The sequence below is a fragment of the Meleagris gallopavo genome, chromosome 2 (assembly GCF_905368555.1).
Source record: "Meleagris gallopavo chromosome 2, MGAL_WU_HG_1.1, whole genome shotgun sequence".
Lineage (NCBI taxonomy): Eukaryota > Metazoa > Chordata > Aves > Galliformes > Phasianidae > Meleagris > Meleagris gallopavo.
Genome location: NC_139405.1, coordinates 108495898 through 108516862, shown reverse-complemented (window position 1 = coordinate 108516862; position 20965 = coordinate 108495898). Strand labels below are relative to the sequence as shown.

Genomic DNA, 20965 nt, shown 5'->3' with positions numbered 1-20965 from the left:
TTCAAGGCCAGGCTGGATGTGGCTCTGGGCAGCCTGGGCTGCTGGTTGGCGACCTGCACACAGCAGGGGGTTGGGACTGGATGAGCGCTGGGGGCCTTTGCAACCCAGGCCAGTCTGGGATTCTGTGATCCAAAGAAATTAGTGGGTGCACTGGGGATTGCAATGAATGGGAATGCAGATGAAATCCTCTGTAAAGTGGCTGCTTTATGGAAGGCTGTCAGGCAGAATGGTTTTGCTGTCTAATATTTCTGAGTAAGGGTTTGCATGGTTTTCAGTAATGCTTGAAGGTAATGTGTAGCCCTGTAGGATTTGGGAATTCTTGGTGGTGGGTGGCTGAACTGGGTGATCTTGGAGGTCTTCTCCAAGCTTGGTGATTCTGTGGTTGTTTGTATTAACTTTTATTGAGCAGTACTGATAGTGTGGTGTGGAATATAAATATATAGGTACTAAAACGAACAGTTTGTCTCAGCCAAATAACAAAATGTAAAATACAGATAAACTTCTGCTTCTGCTACATGGGTATCACTGCAGCTTCCTCTTTAGTCCCTTATGTGTGAGTACACAGCTTTCCTAGAAACCCTCTGTCAGCTTCCTTCACATGATAGATGCACTTAAAACCTTTTATTTTTTGATGTCAGTAATTTGATTGTTTAGTTTCTGTGACTCTTTTGTAACTGCTGATTATGGCCGGATCCTGCCAACACTTAAGCCTGGTGTGTAAGTACTCGTGATTAAAATCAGTCTTCAGTGGGAGTAAACATGTGATTAAAGTTACACATGTGCATAAGTGCTTGCAGGATGGGGACCTAAATTGGAATCTGCTTGAAGATGGAAGTCTGTTCAAATCTACTTGAAAGCAGTCTAAAAAATGTGAGCCTATCTCTAACTGCATGATGTTGTCCCTCCACAAGCTATTGTATCGTTAGTGTTCCAAAATGCTAATTCTGTCATTACTTTCTGAAAGTATCTTATGCATATTCAGCGTTACATCATTCTTCACTCCAAGCCTCTGATTTGTGATGGGTTTCAGAGTTTTACAATGCAATAGCATTTAATATGGTAACTTACTTCCAGGTTACATTTTTAGAAAATAAATTTATCTTTTTACACTTCAAAGTTAAAATCTCTATAGAAATCTTACAGCAAAGCAAGTTAACATCTGCTTTTCATCATCAATACTACTGCTGCTACTAACAATGCAAGGACTGAGCATATGAGTGAGCTGATGTTAGTGGGCAGCAGGCTGGAAAGAAGAGGGAAAATGCCATGGAAATGTGCTGTTTATCTGAAGGCTTGCATGATGGCTGCAGTTCTATGTTTAAAAATAATATCGAAGGGGAAAAATGAAACTCCCTATTCTATCTTTGTAGAATTTTCCATAAATAAACTTGGATTTCTTAGACTTCGAGTAATTTAAGATATTTTTATGAAATAAAATTACTTACAGGCATTTGACTTGCATTTTATTAAGAAGGAGAATGTACATTTGTTAGATTTACTTTATAGAATAGGAGTAGAACTGGGTTTGATTAGGACTTTTTTTTTTTAATAAGAAATTTGTATAGAAAAGCTATAAAACATTTTGTATAAAGACGGTGCCTTCAGTCATCTAGGCTTTATCATGATGTCATTTCTCTTTGAAACTGGAGTAGGACTGGAAAACAGGACAGAGGTGGAATGACTGACAGAAGTGAGGTTCAGTTTGAAGGAGAGACCACGTAACTCTACAGCTCTACAGCTACCCTCCTGCTACCCTCTTTCCTCTCATCACAAGTGGTAGGGTATGAGAAGTCACAGAATCCCAGAACGACCTGGGTTGCAAGGCCCACAGCGCTCATCCAGTCCCAACCCCCTGCTGTGTGCAGGTCACCAACCAGCAGCCCAGGCTGCCCAGAGCCACATCCAGCCTGGCCTTGAATGCCTGCAGGGATGGGGCATCCAAATGGCCTCAAGTTGCACCAGGGAAGTTTAGATTGGGTGTCTGATGGCACTAAGCAGCAGAGCAGACTGCCCAGGGAGGTGGTGCATTCTCCATCCTTGGTGGTACTTAAGATCTGTGGCTATGGGGCTTAGGGATGTGCTTCAGTGGTGGGCTCTTGAAGTTCTTCTCCCACCTAAGTGTTTTTCTGATTCTTGTATGTGTTTCAAAAAGGAATTTATGATCCCAGTGCTCATTAAGTTTTATCTGTTTGTTTCTAATACTGTTTCACTGTTGCATTGGTCTCAGTGGAGGCAAGCAGGGACTGATTTATCAGTGCTTGCAATACATGGCAATAGAAGAGTATGTTTTAAGTAGCAAGACATCAGTGTGTATAAATATAATATATTCCAGAACAACAATAATTTATGTAATGCTTTTTCTTTGGTGCTTTGAGGGCACTTCTGAATGAGTTCCTGAGAAGATAAGTTGAAAAATAGCACACGTTTCCAATGCTTACAGTAATTACAGTAAATATCTCTCTCCTGTGGGCTCAGATAGGATTCTTTTTGCATACAGAGCCTTATGCTCGTGTCCATCTGCATAGCTTTTCTTCCCTCTTGAATATCTAGTGTGCAATAGCAGCCTTTAGGGTGAAATTATTTTACAGTTGCTACAAATTTCTCTTACACGTTCAATTAGCAAAATGGGCTTTTTCACTTGGCTTTCTGAACAGTTTTCTTTGAGTGTTGACTGAAAGGCGTTATGAAGTTCTGTATGCAGAGGCAGACTTGAAATTTCTACAGCACGTAGAATTAATTGTGTGAGGGATGCAGTTGTTACCATTCTTTCATATGTTCTCTAAAATAAAATGTATTTGTAATTACTGTTATTTCTTTGTTTACTCAGATGAGCAGCACTGTGGCTAGCCCGATGTCAACGGCTGCTTCTTCAAGCAGTGGAAGAGGGATGGGAAAATCAACAAGCTTTACACCTGAGTTGCAAAGTATGATGTAAGTAACCAGCGATACTACTGGTAATATCTGCTGCTTGGGTATTTCTTCTAGCTTCTAGATTCTTGATCTAGCTGCCTAGAATGTGTGTGTAAGTTGATGTGGATGATGGGGAAAGAAGAGCAAGTATTGGTGCTGGAACTTGGTGATGGTTCTGGATTATTTTTGAATGGATGTTACTTTTGATTTGGAGAGCATTCAAAGATATATAAAAATCACATCTTCTGTTGAACGGAGAGAAAAACTCTGCTGACTAAATTAATGTATTATTAGTGTTACTCTTAGAAGTTATTAGAGACCTCTCTTGCTCAGACCTTCATCAAAGAAGCTGGTTCCTACTGTCATATATGCTTATTTAAATAGATGTTTTGTATTAACATCCTTCAGTGCTAATACAGAAGACTAGACTGACATCAATGTATTTTGCATGGAATTAAGATACAAAGCAATTGTATCAGCCAAAACCCAGTTATTTACAAAGTAAAGTTGTGACAAACATTACAAATTTAAGTTATCTGTTGTTGTATATTGAGTAGACTCTTGGGAACCAACGTAATCAGACTTCCAAGCTGTGATAGTGCCTGATTTTATAGTTCACTTCTAAAACTGTGCTGGTGGATGATCTCTGGACAGGTGGGCTGTGTCGGTCTCAGAGGTACTTTCATAATCAGAAGGATTCATGCTGTGGAAGCCTTTATCCTGGCTGGTAACCTGTTATGCTGGGCTGCCTGCAAAACTTCATTTGGTGGAGAGCAACGTATTTGTCAAGAATGCGACCTCCCTTTTTTTCCCCTTCTCATGTATGTCCAAGACACTGTGCTGTTGGGATGGGGGGCTTGGAAAATTAATGAGTTTGTCCCACGTGAATTTGTATTCTTGATTTACCCAGCCACTTGGAAGAGTTATTCAGCTTAGAGCTAAAAGACACGTTAACCTCTGAGGATGCAGATAGAAAATGAGACTGCGATGGCTTGTGTCTAACTTGTACATTTTTTCTTTAATATATATGATTATGAATGTTATTTATTGAGGGGGAAAGGATGCACACTTGCCAATTGCTGAGATCAGCTGCACATAAAAGGGAGTGCTGCTTTATGAAATCTTGCAAAAGTATTTTGAAGTTGAAAATGAAATGAAGAAAGCTAGTCCCAGAATACCAAAACGTAAATCCATGTTTTCAAAAGATCCCGGTGAGGTTTTAGGTCTGGAAGACTGTTCAGCATGTTGTTTAAGAGATGATGAGATAAAGTAGGAAGGACTTAAAAAGGAATTAATTTGGGGCTACTGATCTTTGGCAAGATCATTGAAAACACTCAATATTTGCAAGCTTCCTTTTACTACTCTGCTTCATATTTTTCAATTCCTTTTAATAAGCTGTATTAAATTAAACTGGTTAAAGCATCCATCTTCTGACCTACAGATGGGTAACTGCATTTTAAAAATAGGGAAATCTTTATTCGAACTGTGGACTCGTGCTGATGGTCTTTATGATGCCATCCTTTTGATCTTTTTACTTTAGGTCAGTAGTAGTTGAACATACGTTCATTTGTGTGCATGTGATCTTTAATATCCTATAATGCACAAGTTCAAAGTTTTAGATAGTTTTATCTTAAATGCCTCATTCTCATCCTCCTCCTTTCCATGGTGTTAGAGCTGAATATCAGCAAAGGGGGAATGTTAAAGCATTATTTATTGTATGTAGATTTATTTGTATATTTGTAGATTTTTTTTATTTGTAGATTTATATGTATTTTTCTATCGGTTGTCTTCCTCAGCTCTACAGAAGTATCTCAAGACTCCATAGATTTGCCTCCATAAAAACTACATTTGTCTTTTTGTTGTAAGGGAAGCACTTAACATCTTAGTATTGCAGCATCAAACTACGTGCTCTCCTTGTGTTTACTTCTTTTGTAGGAATTAAAAGGTGTTTCAGGTCACTTCAGGCTACGTTTGGAACCTCCTTTTATGTTTGTTTTGATCACTTATGGACACAACCATGTGAGCAAAGTGGTAAATCTGCCCCAGGCCCAGGTCCCCTTTCCTTCCCTGCTCTCACACAACCTGTCCCTAGCAGTCTCCTGTAGCTCCTTGTTGCTGCCTTTAGCAGAGAGGATATTCTGTCATATGTTGTAGAGTTACCTTCACTGTCATGTAGCATCTCCTAGTTTGAATGGCTGTATGGGCAGTATATATGAAAGGAATTGCTTGCCTCTAGATTCTACAGAGTTCCATGTCCAAAAGCAGGTTTGTTTTCAGTTAAATGTCCTTAAGAGAATGTCAGACTGCTGTAGGTGGAGCATGGGATATGTTCCATTGCAGTATTTCTTAGTATAATGTAGATAACAAACAATTGCCCATGCGTTGAGTCTTCTGAAGTAGGTGAAAACTGTATTACAAACCTAGTGGCTTTCTGTCTGCATTGAGTTCCTTCTCAGATGGAAAATGTAAGTTCTCTCCACTAATAGAACTCTGTTATTGTTCACATCTATAATAGTCATTTGCACTGAATTTTTAATTTTATGTGTGTGTGTAAAACAGCTGTAAACATGTTTAAAAGCAAAAGAACAGCTCTGAAGTGTGGGGCCAAAGAAGCCTGAGCATCTCTTTAGTTCAGTATCTGGGAAAAAGCTGCCTCTTATTTCATTGTGTGCTTCCTGATAAAGTATTTTGAAACTACCAGCTGCCCTCCTGCCAGCATACACACGATTCTGTCAGAACGCAGAAGTTATTGTTGGCCATATAAATGGAAGAAGTAGACGTTTTCCTTTTACTTTAGAGCTGGTGAAGTTATACTGTGAGAGCTATACAAACAGTCCTTCTGTGCTTTAGAGTAACAGCTTTCACAGTTTCATTAAAACAGTAGCAACTGAAGAGATTCTTTGAATGTAATGAACACATTGAAAAAATACTTTCTTATTGTTTTGCTGGGGGAGATCAAAAAGAGAAGCTTGAAGTGATAAAGTGTCAGGGATGAACCATGCGGAGGAAAAATGACATTGTTTCTTTTGGCCTGCACCACAAAATGAAGTTACTACTCGAAAAGAACTTTCCAGGCACTGACAGAAGCTGACATTTTTTATAAACTACATAATTTAGGAAGTTACAGATTGTCCCATGTAGGCAATTTATAACTGATCCATGCTGACATCCTAAGATCCTGGGAAATAGAAAGGCTGGAGGATTACAGTGCAGGAAAGGTGACATCTTTCTTAAAGAAAAGAGGGATTGTAGCTGCACAGTTTGTCTTTGGAAATTGAGTGAGAACTCTTAATTCAGGCAATATACATGGAGTATTACAAAGAGTACCTTCAACTTGTCCTGCCTTTCTCAACTAAAAGTATACGTGCTGAGAAGATGAATTTGTGCAAAGTAAAGTCTTAATAGGGCTCTAACCATAGAATCATAGGAGGGTTTAGGTTGGAAGAGACCTTTAAGATCATCTAGTTCTAATTATGGGTGGTGTTTGGTAGTTGCTGACTACCCTGAAATGTTGAGTCCGGATTTGATTCCCCAGAATTTGTATGTGATATATAAGTTTGTGAGTAATTCCATTTAAGGTGGGGGGGTTATTCACATGCAGTGTATGTCACAAATGCTACACCTGCTTCTTGAACCAGAATGTTATGGAATTAAGTGAATCTTTTGGAGGAATTATGTTTTTATGATAAGCTCACAAAGCAGGAAATGTATAGGAGCCTTGAAATGAAGTTGTAAAATACTGACAGAAGTTGTCTCAGGATGCATAAAGCAGTTTTTCATTATAAGCATACATACATATATATATATATATATATATATATATATATATATATATATATATATCTGCACTAATAAAAACAATTTTGGTTTTCCATTAAGAATATTTTAAATATTTGCTCACATATGAGATGGGATTGAGATGGGAGGTTTAGGTTGGATGTGAGGAGGAAGTTTTTCATGCAGAGGGTGGTGAGGCAGTGGAACAGGTTGCCCAAGGAGGCTGTGGATGCCCCATCCCTGCAGGCATTCAAGGCCAGGCTGGATGTGGCTCTGGGCAGCCTGGGCTGCTGGTTGGCGACCTGCACACAGCAGGGGGTTGGGACTGGATGAGCGCTGTGGGCCTTTGCAACCCAGGCCAGTCTGGGATTCTATGATACGAAGAAATTTTTGTGATTGTCAAGAAAAAAATCTGTTCTCTGTAATGTCTCATGTGAAGTACAGCTGGGGATAGCACTCAGTATGCTGACTGCTTCTCCTGTTGGTGTCAGACTGTCACAGGCTGCACAAATACACATCAGTTTACAAAGCCTTACCCTTTCACATGAATATATCTGGCTTTTCATTGTTAAGACCTTGCAGTTATATGCTATTTGATCTAATAATGATTTCAAAGTATGTAATGCTGTCTAGAGTTCTGCCTTACGCTTTGTGTTTAGGTACACTACTGTGCTACCACAGAACTTATAGTAGGGAGGTGTTAATAATTTTTAAAACAAGTTTTCAGCATGTCTAGTGCACTAATTATTGTGAGCTGAAATTATTTCCGAAGTTGTTTTTCTTGATTCAGTGTGTTTCTTTATCTTGAAATTTCTTACACAGAGGAAATAGAGGCTGTGCTCAAGATTGGCTTCTTATCAATGAAATATTTTTAGGGATTAGCGTAAAAATTTTACTTTGGCAAAACCATATTTAAAACTAATCTTTTGTGGTGGAAATACTAAGTCACAGCTTGCATCAGTGATTGAGCACCTGGGGGGAAGGCAGGGCCAACTCAGGGGAGCACAGATGTGTGCAATGCAATGCACTGAGTTACCAAAAGGGCTGGAGCCAGGATCTACCCCTTCCCAGACCTCATTTAAGGGCTGGCAGTGGAAGCAAGGGGTTCTCTCTGGGAATCCCTGTGTACCTGAGGCCTTCTGAAGGTAAGCAGCTTTTTTCCTTCATTTCTGTGTTCATGGCTGTTGCATTTGAGCAAATCCTCCCTTGCTGCAGCCTGGGACATTGCTGCTCTGCTTTCATTGCCGTGCTTTCCATTGCATTGCACATTTCAGAGCACATTTCAATTTCCTACAGCTTACAGCTTCATCCTGAGAGCGGATCAGTGCTTGGCTTTGCATAGTTCAGAAGTTTTACATCAGTTAAGCGTTTGTAGGATTAACGTAAAGGTTAATGCTAAATCTAACCTAAATATAAGACACTAGTTTGTTGTACTTCCCTACCAGAGAGTGTTTTTTGTCAGCTGTGTTTTCTGTACCACAACAGGCAGTGTCATTGATGATGGTGGGCTCTGTTACTCTACTAACACAAGCTGGTTGAAAAAACTTTTGTTTTTTTTTTCTTAATTCTATTGCATGTTTGTTTGTTTTTTTCCTCAGATATTTTCTTCTCCTTCCAAAATCTATTTTGTCTGTTTATTTTTCAGACACTTACAATGGTTTTAAGTTGAAAGAGGGCAGATTTCAGTTGGATGTCAGGGGGAAGTTGTTTGCTGTGAGAGTGGTGAGGTGCTGGAACAGCTGCCCAGAGAGGCTGTGGATCCCCGTCCATCCCTGGAGGTGTTCAAGGCCAGGTTGGATGGGGCCCTGGGCAGCCTGGGCTGCTGTGAGATGTGGAGGTTGGTGGCCCTGCATGGCACAGGGGTGTTGGAGCTTCATGATCCTTGAGATCCCTTCCAACCCAAACCATTCTGTGATTCTGTGATAAACTTATGACTTTAGTCATGTCCCTCTTTGCTTTGAAGCTGATCAGTACAATCATCTGACTTTGGGTGGTTCATTTGGAATGGTGGTGGAAGAAAGCAGTAATGACCTGGCTTAGGGAGCATTCTGGTTAACCAGACTATAATTTGGGATTGTAAAGAATTTCTCTATTCTGTCCCATACTTGTTTACCATATTTGAACTCTGAATTTTGCTGAGATTGCATTGTTCAAAAATAACCAGTTTAGCCTACTGAGCTGAAACCCTTTTCTGCAAACATGAGCAGAAGACTCTTTGACCCTTTACTAAAGAAGCAATGGCAACAGATGTGGTTGGAAGTTGTTTATCCAATAGTGTTCTGACTCCATCTGCCTCATCAAATACATCAAGCCAGTGTGGTATGAGATAGAAAACTAGAGCAGAGCTAGGTTTTCCTTCTGTTGGTAGGACAGGGGAGAGAAGACAGTCCTTAGAGTGAAACTACTGCAGATCTTTCTGCTGCTGAGGTGATGGGATATTTTAAAGCTTTTAAGTCACAGTCTCTTGGATGCAGTGCTTAGTTGAAACTGGGTTGTGTTGAGGAGGCCTGGTAGTTTGAACAACTGGCACTAAGATGTGAGAGCTGAAAATGGAGCAAGTGTTAGAGAAAATTCATTCTTGTAGGCTTATGAGCTCCATTTCTGTAGCTCATTTTTAAGTGTAGTTATTCTAGATCTCCCTTTGGTAGTACTGGAGCTTCATTTCATCATTGACTACTAGAATTCACATGAAAGATAAGTCTCAGACATCATGTCTGAAATGCACTCACTTCCTCTCTTACTTTTCCTAAGTAGGGTCTCTTGATGATGAGAGGGCTGGAGCAGCTCTTCTGTGAGGAAAGGTTGAGGGGACTGGGCTTGTTTAGCCTGGAGGAGAGAAGGCTGCAGGGAGACCTCAGTGTGGCCTTCAGTACTTGAAGGGAGCGGATAAACAGGAGGGGGAACGGCTGTTTGTGAGGGTGGGTGGTGATAGGACAAGGGGAATGGTTTTAAAGTGAGCCAGGGGAGGTTTAGGTTGGATGTGAGGAGGAAGTTTTTCATGCAGAGGGTGGTGAGGCAGTGGAACAGGTTGCCCAAGGAGGCTGTGGATGCCCCATCCCTGCAGGCATTCAAGGCCAGGCTGGATGTGGCTCTGGGCAGCCTGGGCTGCTGGTTGGCGACCTGCACACAGCAGGGGGTTGGGACTGGGTGAGCGCTGTGGGCCTTTGCAACCCAGGCCAGTCTGGGGTTCTATGATTCTGTGATTAACCTAATTACTTTGAAGTAGGGAATGTGAAAACAAAGCCATTACTTTTTAATTTTGTGTTAACTAATAGTCATCTCGGCATTTAGTTCCTATTTTTTTTTTGTTTGTTTGTTTCTATAGATGAAAATATCATTCTTTGCATTTTTGCATGGTTTCAGGTTATTCTGTGGGCCTTTGCAACCCAGGCCAGTCTGGGATTCTCTTTTTCTGTTGAATGTCCTATTGCTGCTTAAGAAGGGGCAGAAGGAGATGGAAGACTTCAGTTAACACATGGAACCCCTGAGCACATCTCTACGTAGAGGAAATACATTGCTGAGTCTCTTCACAAACCGATGAAGGAACTTTCCCATAACTAATTACAAAATAATATTTATGCTCAGATGGCAAAATAAATACACGAAGGATGTTTTTATGGGGAAACACTGGAGCGATTAATCTGTACAGCAGTTTTTACCATAAACAGAATTAACTGAGGTATAGCATTTATCCACGGTATGTGTGTCTCACGTTTCTGCTCTACTGGTGCTATACTGTTCTCTTGAAAGTTCAAATTTAATGTGGATTTTGTACTTAGTTTATAAAATTTGTTCTTAGAGGAATTCTTCATGCATTTATAAGGAAGGTTACAATACGTGCATTCCTGTTCTGAGTTGGGTACGACTTCTTGGCTGCATCCTATGTTTGGATTTTTTTTGTACTGATGTGTTTTGAGGTACATCATTCCAAATTAGGTTCCTGAAGCGCCGTGCTCTCACATGTTGACAAGTTGCTTTAATGTGTCACCTGATAGCTAAGTAAAAGATTAATGATGGAAGTCAGCTGTCCTGCTTAAGTAAAAACCTGCGTCTGTTTTAACAGAACATTAATTAAAACATAAGCTAGTATGCTAATCATGTTCAGCATTTTCTAGTTTTTCTCCTCAGGTGTTTTAATTGTGGTACCTTACTTCTAGCAGTCTGAATCTTAAAACACAGTTTAAGTGCAGTTGTGACCATAACTGTTGTGTATCTGTAACTTCTGAAGATCTGAATTAAAGCTCCTTGACTTGTATTCTCAATGAATTTGTCCTAGGCATATCTGAGATGTTAGCACAGATTTGTACATGTCCTACACCAGTGCTGCACACTGACATCATTCACCCACACAGAGCATCACCTTTTCTTGTGGCTGGGACCTGTGATAACCCAACTAAATAGTGATAGCTGGAGGAACTTCCACTCTTGAAGAGTTCGTAGCATTTGATAAGTAACTAGCATCGCAATTTTTAAAAAAATAACCGTATTTATAAAAGTCTTTATTATACTCTTAATTTCCATCTCACCACTCCCTCTGCTTGCTCTTCCATTTGACCCAGTTACTTATATAATTAATGTATATAATACAAAATCATGGAATTGTAGAGCCCTTAGAGTTGGAAGGGACCTTTAAAGGCCATCCAGTCCAACTGCCCTGCACTGCACAGGGACACCACAGCTACATCAGGTTGCCCAGGGCCTGATCCAGCTTTGCCTCGACTGTCTGCAGGGGTGAGGCATCAGCCACAGCACTAGGTAACCTGTTCCATTGAAAATATACTGCATATTAAATCTTTTGAGTATTTTTTTTTTTTATTTAGCCTGATTTGAGAAATAGTAATGCTGTTTCTTTTAGCTCGGCTTTAGAGATGGTAAATAATAATTTAGCAGTTGTGATATAATTGGATAGCAGAAATGTCAGTAAGACTGATGGCTAAGTGGGAGGAGGGTGGGGGAAGGACATGAACAAAAATAGTCCAGCAGTATGTGCTAGGTTAATTCTATGAAACTGTATTGGCAATTTCTTCATATGTTAGTAACAATGTGCTTCCTTAGCTTTAACATTATCTACTGCCTAAAATGGGTACTTGGTTCTTAAGCCAGTTTTTTCTAACAGAAAGTGCTGAGCAAACAACTTATTTACTCTCCTGCTTTAGTGGTGGTGACTTTTTGTTTTGCTGGAGTTTTTTGAGCAGAAAGCTGTAAGCACTTTACGCTGCTAAAAAGCAGCAGCTTCTGACCTAATGTACCCTGCTCTGAATGATAATGTTTCTTTGTTACTTATTTTTAGCTCAGATTGTTTTTCTCCCCTTTCCCCTAACATGATTTGTACAACCTTTAGAAAATTGAGTAGTTGTGGTTTTGAATCATCCTCCATTTCTAGACTCAGTGAGTATTTCTGAAGAAGCACTGGCTTGCTTATGTGTGGGTCTTTCTTGCTTAAAAAGGCAACAGCCATGACACAGTCTTAGCCCTGAAAAAAGATGGAACTATAGAATCTTAGTAGGATGTATTGTGACCCTGAAAGGGCAGTGTGTTTAATGATCATTTCATTTTGAACCAGTGTTACATTGCTGGCAGATGCCTTGTTGTTCTCCTTTCTATGATTCAGAGTCACTTGGATAACATATCTTGAAGGAGTGTATTTTGGTCCTGAAATACAGCATGACTATCCATGTTGAAGCTGTAGTAATACTTCACAATGAATCTGTCTGTATTTGTCTCCTTGTTTGTGTGTCAGGCCTTCAGTGCAAGCCTGGATACTTCTGTTTGTGCTTTTGGTGCAGTCCAGCAGGATAGCACAGACATCTGGTATGTACATACTGATAGCAAGCTCTCCCAGGAATCAACTTGAATTTGACAAAGTGTAACTTAATCTGCCTTTTTACAACAGTGAGAGAATACAAATAAAGAATTTCATGGTAAACTGTTTTTGTTTCTTATTAAACAAGTTGGGACGCTTGCTTTAGAACAGGTTTGTCATTCCACAAATGACATGAGGAAGCTCTCCCCTCAACCAACCTTATACTTCATTTTATTCCTTTTCATTCAGAAGAAATTGAGAACCTGAGGAGTGGGCCTGTGCGCAAGGAGGGAAGGTTTAGGTTGGATGTCAGGGGGAAGTTGTTTGCTGTGAGAGTGGTGAGGTGCTGGAACAGCTGCCCAGAGAGGCTGTGGATCCCCGTCCATCCCTGGAGGTGTTCAAGGCCAGGTTGGATGGGGCCCTAGAATATGTTACTCTTAAATCCAAAAGGTACTTTGTAGTGCCACTGTAGTGCTGAAATTTAAGAAATTATTTTTTAAATATGTCTGAGCAAACATGGAGATCAATAAAATATCCATAAAAGATGGGAAAATAACTTTGTTTCTCTTCTTAGAAAGAGAGGCATTGTTTTAATAAAATAATCTGCTGCTTTGTATGCATGTATACAAGCCTAACAGTTTTTTTGACTTCCAGTTTAATATTAATTTATTTGTCTAGGAATAAGCATGGGTATTGAAATGTCAGTATACAGAAGGACACTAGTCTGTGAGAATTCTTTTTCTTAACATTCTCCTGAAAGATCTACCTGCAGCTTAGTGTTTTGTTCCTCTCCTGCTAACCTAGGCTTAACTGTGTTGTTGGCAGATCCACGGCAAGCAGGTCTCGTTGCCACAATTTCCTTACATCCAATAATTTCACAAGATGCTGTGGGCTGTACTAAGAGTTACTTGGCAGCTTTCATTGCTACTTCTTCATTTGCAGCCTCAGTATTGAGGATTTCACTGTGTACGCTTGGTAGTATATTAAAAACTAAATAAATGGGGATAATATGTATATGGGAATGGTTTTAAGCTGAGATAGGGGAGGTTTAGGTTGGATGTGAGGAGGAAGTTTTTCCCCCAGAGGGTGGTGAGGCAGTGGAACAGGTTGCCCAAGGAGGCTGTGGATGCCCCATCCCTGCAGGCATTCAAGGCCAGGCTGGATGTGGCTCTGGGCAGCCTGGGCTGCTGGTTGGCGACCTGCACACAGCAGGGGGTTGGGACTGGGTGAGCGCTGTGGGCCTTTGCAGCCCAGGCCGTTGTGTGATTCTATGTATTTAAATGTACCCATTTTTTGTACGTTCGCATATTGACTAGAGAAGAAAAACCCATCTGTGAGTAGTGTGTTGCTGTTACTAGAGGCTGAATAAGGCTTTAAATTGTCACCTCTGTGAAGGTTGTGTGACTGAGAGCTGGCTGTGACTTTGTCATGCAAGCTGAGATAAATGGAAACCTTTTTCACTCTCTTACCTACTAAGAGGAAATACGGACTCTTTGAAGAGAGTTTTGCTTTGTGTTTAATGCAGTAAAATGTTAGGTATGTTAGACTTCCCAACTTCAGCTCATGTCTTAGCAGTCCCAGTTTTGCTTTTTATAGCAGATAGATCAGTTGTGGAAATCAAAATTTATGCAAATCTGAAACATGTAATGCAAATTGTGTAATTAAATCTAGCTGTATGTAAATTAACTGAAAAAGCTGCAGCTTTACAGATGCTGAATGTGCTAGGTGCTTCTAGGTCTGTTTGTGCTTGCTGAACTGAAATGGAGAGTAAGTAGCCCTGCGTAGGGGATACTGAAAAAATGAGTAAACTCAATCAGCTGTAATGCATATTGTATAACTGGGCTAGATACTTATCTGGTGCCTTGCAAGCAAAAGTCTCTAGCTTGTTGGCAAGCTTCCTTACTCTCTGTTTCTCTATTAAATGCTAGTCTTATACCTTCAAGAATGAGACTTTCTTTGGAAAGATGTGTCTTAAAACAGGGTCTGCCTGTGAGTTTGCACTGGCAGGACCTTGCACTGTATGTGCCCAGCAAGGGCCCTTCATGCACCACGGGAGTTATGTGCCCAGCTTGGGCCCTTTGATGGTTCAGGTGATCAATTCATGGAAAGAGATGAAATGCTGTAGTATTTTTTTCTAATAAATTACAGAATAGTTTTTGAAAACGAGTGTTGGAATAATTGAAGTCAAGTATATTTCTAGAACTGAGATTCAACTGGGGTTATTTATCTTTGAGTTCTTAAGACAGATAAAAACCAAAAGCCCAAACCACCAGCTGTTTTTTTTTTTTGTTTAAATTAATCCAGAAAAATTGACTGGAAGTTCTAAAATTGCTTATTCAAACGAGTATTTAAGAACTTTATACTGAGCTTTTAATTTCTTAAAAGATTTCTCTATATGTCAACATAGCGTTCAAAGGAAGGATATTATTTGATTTATCACTATAATCTTTTTGAAACAGGGAATTCACAGCACTGTTTTATCAACTGAAAATTGGGACCTTAGGCAGAAACTTGGAAACCATTTACTGTTTTAACCAATACTCTTGAGTTCTCCCTAGCAATTCAAATAAAGCTTTCCCTGCTCTGATTTGATATAGCAAATGCAGTGAAATGTATTTGATGCCTCCAGGGATGTCTGATTATTATTTATGTATTGTCAATGCTACTTCCTCCATTCACGTGAAGATATTTGACTGAATATAAATAAAATAGGGATTCAGTTGGATTTGTTTTTGCATTATTCTCTGCTACGTGTTAGTTTGCCATGCATTTTTCCATGCCTGCCTCCAGTTTCCATCCACTGTTGCTGACGAGAGCTGGTAGGTAATGGCACCAGCAATTCACATGTTCTCATCTGAAAAGCTAGCATCTCCTCCAGCTGATGATAGCTATCAGTGCTGGGGCTATTTTGGTAGGTTTTCAGTTGAGATGTGGGATGGTGAAAGCATGAAGAATGATTGCTGTGTTAAAAGAGCAGTAGTGTCCCTGTGTTTGTTTTGTGGTGGGTGAAGGGCTCATCTTTCTTGTAGACAAAAGATACTGGGAATATTTTGGTGTTGATCATAAATGCATAACTGTCCCTTATGCCAAAGCAATCTGCCTTCTGCAGTCAAAGCTGGAGACAAAGACTCAGTTGACATGCTGCAGTTGAGTTTTTCTACATAATAGAGTGATTACAATTTAAAATTGATTACTGAGGCCTTTTTTGATACTAATTGCTTATGGTTCGTGCAGTGGCATTTGTTAAGTAGTCTTTAGTTTTTTGCCAAATGGAGAAGCCAAGTAGTTTTCTTTTTTTCAAAGAAGTGATGATGAATGACTTAATGCAGCCTTCCCTTTCACCTTGCTGGCAACCCTGCCCATGGTGGGGGGTGAAACTAGATGATCTTGGAGGGCCTTTTCAACCCAGGCCGTTTTATGATTCTTGTCAATGTTTCCTTTCTCATCTATTGAAACCACTGGTAGAGTTCTGTATAACAATCATCTTAGCATCTTAACCTTGGGGCTTTGTGTGATCAGTGTCGAGTTAAGAATTAGTTGCTTCTTCCAAGTCTTGGTCAGGACATCTACCTTTAAGTATTGAGCTTAATTGGAAGTCAAAGCCTGGTGGACAATTTGAGTTGTCCAAGTCAAGCTGTAGGGCTAGAAAGCTTTCAGCAATCTGTCCCTACTTTGTGAAAAAGTAACAAGAGAGAACCCATTACCAAAAAGGCAAGTTTTATTTTGGTTTGTTTTTCCAGGAAAGTTTTCAAATTTACCTGAACCAAAACACAACCCCGCTATGGTAAAGCCTGTTAGCTGAGCAGGTCCTGCAGCCACTTGTGCCAGCAGACTGTAAACAAGGCAACTGCCAACATGATTTAAGTAGGTAGTAGAGCTGACACTTTCACTGGTGTTTGTTACTGAAGCACTACAAAGCAACTTGTAACTACAAATTAAAAATGAGTCATGCATCGCTTCTCCAAATCCATCATAGGATGTGAGTACATTTTTTACTTGTCTTGAGCAGAGTTATTGAGCAGATTATCTGGACGATTTGGAAGTTTGAGCAGGATGTTTGTATTGACTTTGCTGGCTGGCACAAATAGTTGTGTGTGTGCGTGCTGAAGTGTTCCACTGGGTAAGGCCTATTTATAAATGCTATCTTTCATTGCAGTGTGGAGGTCTCAGGACTAGTGATATTTTTCTTTTGTATCATTTATTTGATTTTGGGCATGCAAACACGTTTCCCATAGATCAGTGAGGTTGTGGATATGTACTTGTACACCCTATCATGCTTTTGTGTGTGCTTGGAATGAGCAGAAAGCTGTTCGTTCCCCTCTCAGTCAGGTGTAAAAGCTAACTGCAGAATGAAAGTGTGCATCTGAGCACGTCCTTCAGAGTAGCTGAGTCACTGCAAAGTTTCCATCCTACCTTTTCCCTTGGAAAATCCACTGTGTAGCAAAGCCTTTCCCTTTATCAGTGAATATGTTCTATTAATCATTGAATATAAGATGCTCAGAACTGGGAGGGAGTTGAAGGTACCAACTTTGTTTGGGTCCTTGCTGTAGGGCACTGAACTGTCTCACCTGTTACAAACTGTAGAGAAGGAGACTGTGGGACAAGTTCCACAGAACTTTTTCCATTCTTTCAGTTCCTCCTCTGTTTATCTAATGAAGTAATGGCTGTGCTATCTGACTTTTGTTGTGCAGGATGGTAGAAAGAGTAGAACTCTTAGTGCTTTCTAACTGCTAGTAACCCAGGATGATATCAGGTAAGAACAGATTGGATATGAAGGACACTTTTGATCTACTTTCCTGTGGTTTAAAAAATAAGTAACTTGGGACAAAGGCAGGCTTTAGGAGCTGTATAGACAAGTTTCCATACCTAAAAGACTCAGAAATCCAATCTGACAAGTCCTGTTGTGGTCTAAATGTTGCCACTTAGTTAAGGCAGCCATGGAATACTAAATTAATAGAGGTTTGAAATGTCAGTGTAAACTTTCTTTGCTTCTGATTTATTTGTCTTTCCCCACAAGACCAAGGAAGAGTTGATCACCGCTTGCTTTGTCATGACTAACACTGGTTCTGTAACCTTTTCACTCCTTATTTTCCAACAGCAAAAAGTTTTCTACTGTGTGCTTAGCTTCTGTGTATCTCATGGATGGCATCTCCTACATCCTCTGTGGATGTCAGGCCTGGTAGTGGCTGTAAGAATGAGCAGAGTGCCCACGTGTTTCGTTTGTGAGCTTTTTTAATTTACAGGTTGTTTTTCTGTTTCCATTCTGGAGAAGTTTGTTTGTTTAAACAATTGTTTTGTTAGGTCTACATTTTTTACACTTGCCTGTTTAATTGTATACTGTTTGTTTCAGGCTTTAACTGACCTTGTTCTCCTCACATACTTGAGAACCTTCCAGCTTGATCTCAAATAAATTGCAGTAAATATTGTCCTTGTTCTCACATCTATGCTGGCTATATTAAGCGAGACAAAACCGGGCACAGCATCTCCCTGTGGGACTCTTAAAATATCTTCTATTTTGTCATCAATATCAGCTACAGCATGCAACACTTATCCTGTATTGAGTTAGAAAAGTCCCTTGCGTAATAGGTAGGCAGCAGCAACACTTTTTTTTTTTTTTTTTTTTTCCCCCCCCCTCAGTGAATAGTATAGATTAGGAGGGCCAGATGCAGGACTGTACTTTGTATTTGGTGTGAACTGTGCTTTTAGGAACCTGCCTGAGGGAGAAGAATAACCATGTTTTGTTATCAGGGTCCTGAGCGGTGCTACTGACACAACCAAACCAGTCAGTGAGGTTTTGAAAATCCTAAATGCTTTGAATTTTTCAAAAAATATTTAGTTGCAGCCAAAACCAGTTTTCTGGTTGAAAGTACCTTCAGGATGCTATCCAAAATAGGGAACAGCTATGTTTGGTGAGGGCACAATTGTTAACATGGCTATTTTCAAGTTTCAAATATGCTTACACAAAGAAAATGGAAGTATTTTGCTGACAATATTTGCTAAGCATTTTTCCAGCAAGAACCAAAATTACCAAGATGAGTCATCAGTATGCCTTTAAAATTTGTTGTTTTGTAAGGAGAAACTTCTTAAATATACATCAAAAGAACTTAGCCTCGAAGCAGCTTTGCTTTGGGATGAAACACAGGGATGCTCAGTGAACCTGAGCTGATGAGGCTTGCACAGCCAGGAGGTGTTCAAGGCCAGGTTGGATGGGGCCCTGGGCAGCCTGGGCTGCTGTGAGATGTGGAGGTTGGTGGCCCTGCCTGTGGTGGGGGTTGGAGCTTCGTGATCTTCGAGGTCCCTTCCAACCCAAGCCATTCTGTGATGCTGTGTAAAAGAGTTCTGCTGTTTTTATGATGTTCTCCAACAGGAGCCATACCTATGGGCAGGCATTTTTGTTATGGCAGGCACTGCACAAATGCATACGTATCTATAATTTATACATTCCTACTAAATACCAATTGCTTGTTGTGCGATTAGGGCTGCCAGTTGGCTTTGATTCTGAAGTGGGACCAGAACCTCTAGAAGGGAAATTGGGTAATCACTGGTGAAAATAAGACAGTTGAAAAGCCTTGAGGCAGATGATGACCATCTTTTCTGATGATTTAAAAAGAAGAATATGCTTTATGAAGGTTAAGTACATTCAAGTACGTTTGCAATCTGCTCCTTGTCAATCTTGTGCTCTGTGATATCAAGAAAAAGGAAATAAAAGAAGAAATAACAGGATACTATGGAATTGTACTTAGAAACACTTCTGTAAGAAGATATCGATGGCTGGGGACTGGCATTTGAAAATGAAAGCAGAACTAGTACTCCTTAATTGCAAGACCTAAGGAAGAGACAGTTGGAAGTAGGAGGGGTGGGTGGTACATTCTTAAGAGGCAAGTTTGCCAGAGTCAAACTGTGCAATGGCAATCTTATGGTATTTCCACCTTTTGAAAGCAGAGAGACTTGTTAAACCAAAAAACCTAATCCATAGGGAAATGTGGAAAAGTTATTAGAGTTGCCATGAAAACAAGCTGCATTATTCAAATTCCCCATTGCCAAGATGTGTACTGTGCCTGACCCGTAATGCTCCCATTGCTCTCACTGCATGCCACCAAGAAATGGTATTTCTGGCATTCCTCTCTACGTTGTGTAAGAGCAGCCCCATGACAGATAGCTCTTCCTTTTCTGTACGATTCCCCTTTTTGAATCCCTATAAAACAGCCTCACAAAACATGTTCCCAGAGCCCATTGTCTCCTCACTTTGTATTCCCTTATTCAAAACACTGAAATTAAATGCTAGGGCTGCAGAAGTATCACAATTGCTCCTCTAATGGGAGACAGACTTGAGCGGTCAACTAAGTTGTATTTCTCTGTGCATATATGCATGTGCATATATGTGTGCATGTAAGTGAATATAAAACTCCTTTAGAAACTGGAAATCTGGAGGCAACCTGTCTATGCAGGTTTGCCACAGAAAAGCTCACTCAGAGCTGCCAAGGAGGCTGGCGCTCTGGAAGCTGGAAGTGCACACGTTCTGTTCCATCAGAACAGAGCAGAAGGTTCCCTACGTGAGCCCTTGGAAGGGCTGTGATCTCCCCTGCTTGGACACTTGTTAGCAGTCAGGACAGGAACGCGTTTACAGGTTAGAAGCATGAAGTTTTCCATCATCTGACGTTCCTTGCGCTCTTAGCACAGAGCAGCTTTTCTGTAGCATCAAAAGATGTTATTGTTTGCCAGGATAACTATGCTAATAAATCCTCTTGTACAAACGCATCTATTATGTTACCAGAAGCGTCTGCTACTCCAAGCAGTTTTATTGGTATAACGGCACTTAAATGAGGCCTTTTTCCATCATCGCTGTCTGTAAGACAAACTTGCATTTCTAACATATTCCAGCATTTTCCAGCAGTAGGTCCTTTCTTAAGGTGCACTGTAATAGAAAGTGACAACAGAAGTTCTGTTCTGTAACTGTAAAACCGGGGGAGATGCAGCCCGTGTTCATTGCCAAGGCTTCCGAGCGCAGGGAAAAACCCTTTGGTTCACGCACGACCTATCGATTGTTTGCATTTCCCTCTTCTCCATTCCCTTTTACTCTACGAGCGTTAAATTTGAAATCGAGTGTGTATGTTTTGAGTTCGGTGATCTCATTTGAAATTATTAATTGATATTGTCCCTGATCTGCAAGGCATCTCTGCAGTGCACAGCAAACTGAGTGTAGATAAATGCAGGCGCTCAGCTGGGTGGCACGAATGGGGGTGGCACTGAGGTGTCCCTAGAAAAACCCTTCGTGTGTATCACTGCAAGCTCTCACGTTGATCTGCTTTAGCAAAGTGTGAAGCTCACGTCAAAGGGATACTCGATGTGCAGATGTTTGGGTAAAGATGTCTCTTCAGTAAATTTCTTAGGAAAAATGGAAGGAAAAAACAAAATTGATGCTTTTTTTTTTTTATGAGAACTTGGATTTTTTTTTTCAGTAAAAGTTTACAGATG

General features: G+C 40.3%; 1 protein-coding gene across 6 annotated transcripts in view; it reads left to right on the top strand.

Moving 5' to 3' along the window:
• SUPT3H (SPT3 homolog, SAGA and STAGA complex component) overlaps positions 1–20965 on the top strand; it is a 276326-nt gene that overhangs the window by 9520 nt on the left and 245841 nt on the right. For 5 of the 6 annotated variants that reach the window (XM_085218378.1, XM_085218377.1, XM_085218376.1 and 2 more), the window contains exon 2: positions 2828–2931. In XM_085218378.1, the coding sequence (XP_085074504.1) occupies positions 2828–2931 (104 nt within the window). Of the gene's footprint in view, positions 1–2827; positions 2932–16416; positions 16470–20965 lie in introns of those variants that run through there. The other variant, XM_085218380.1, reaches the window with a different exon arrangement.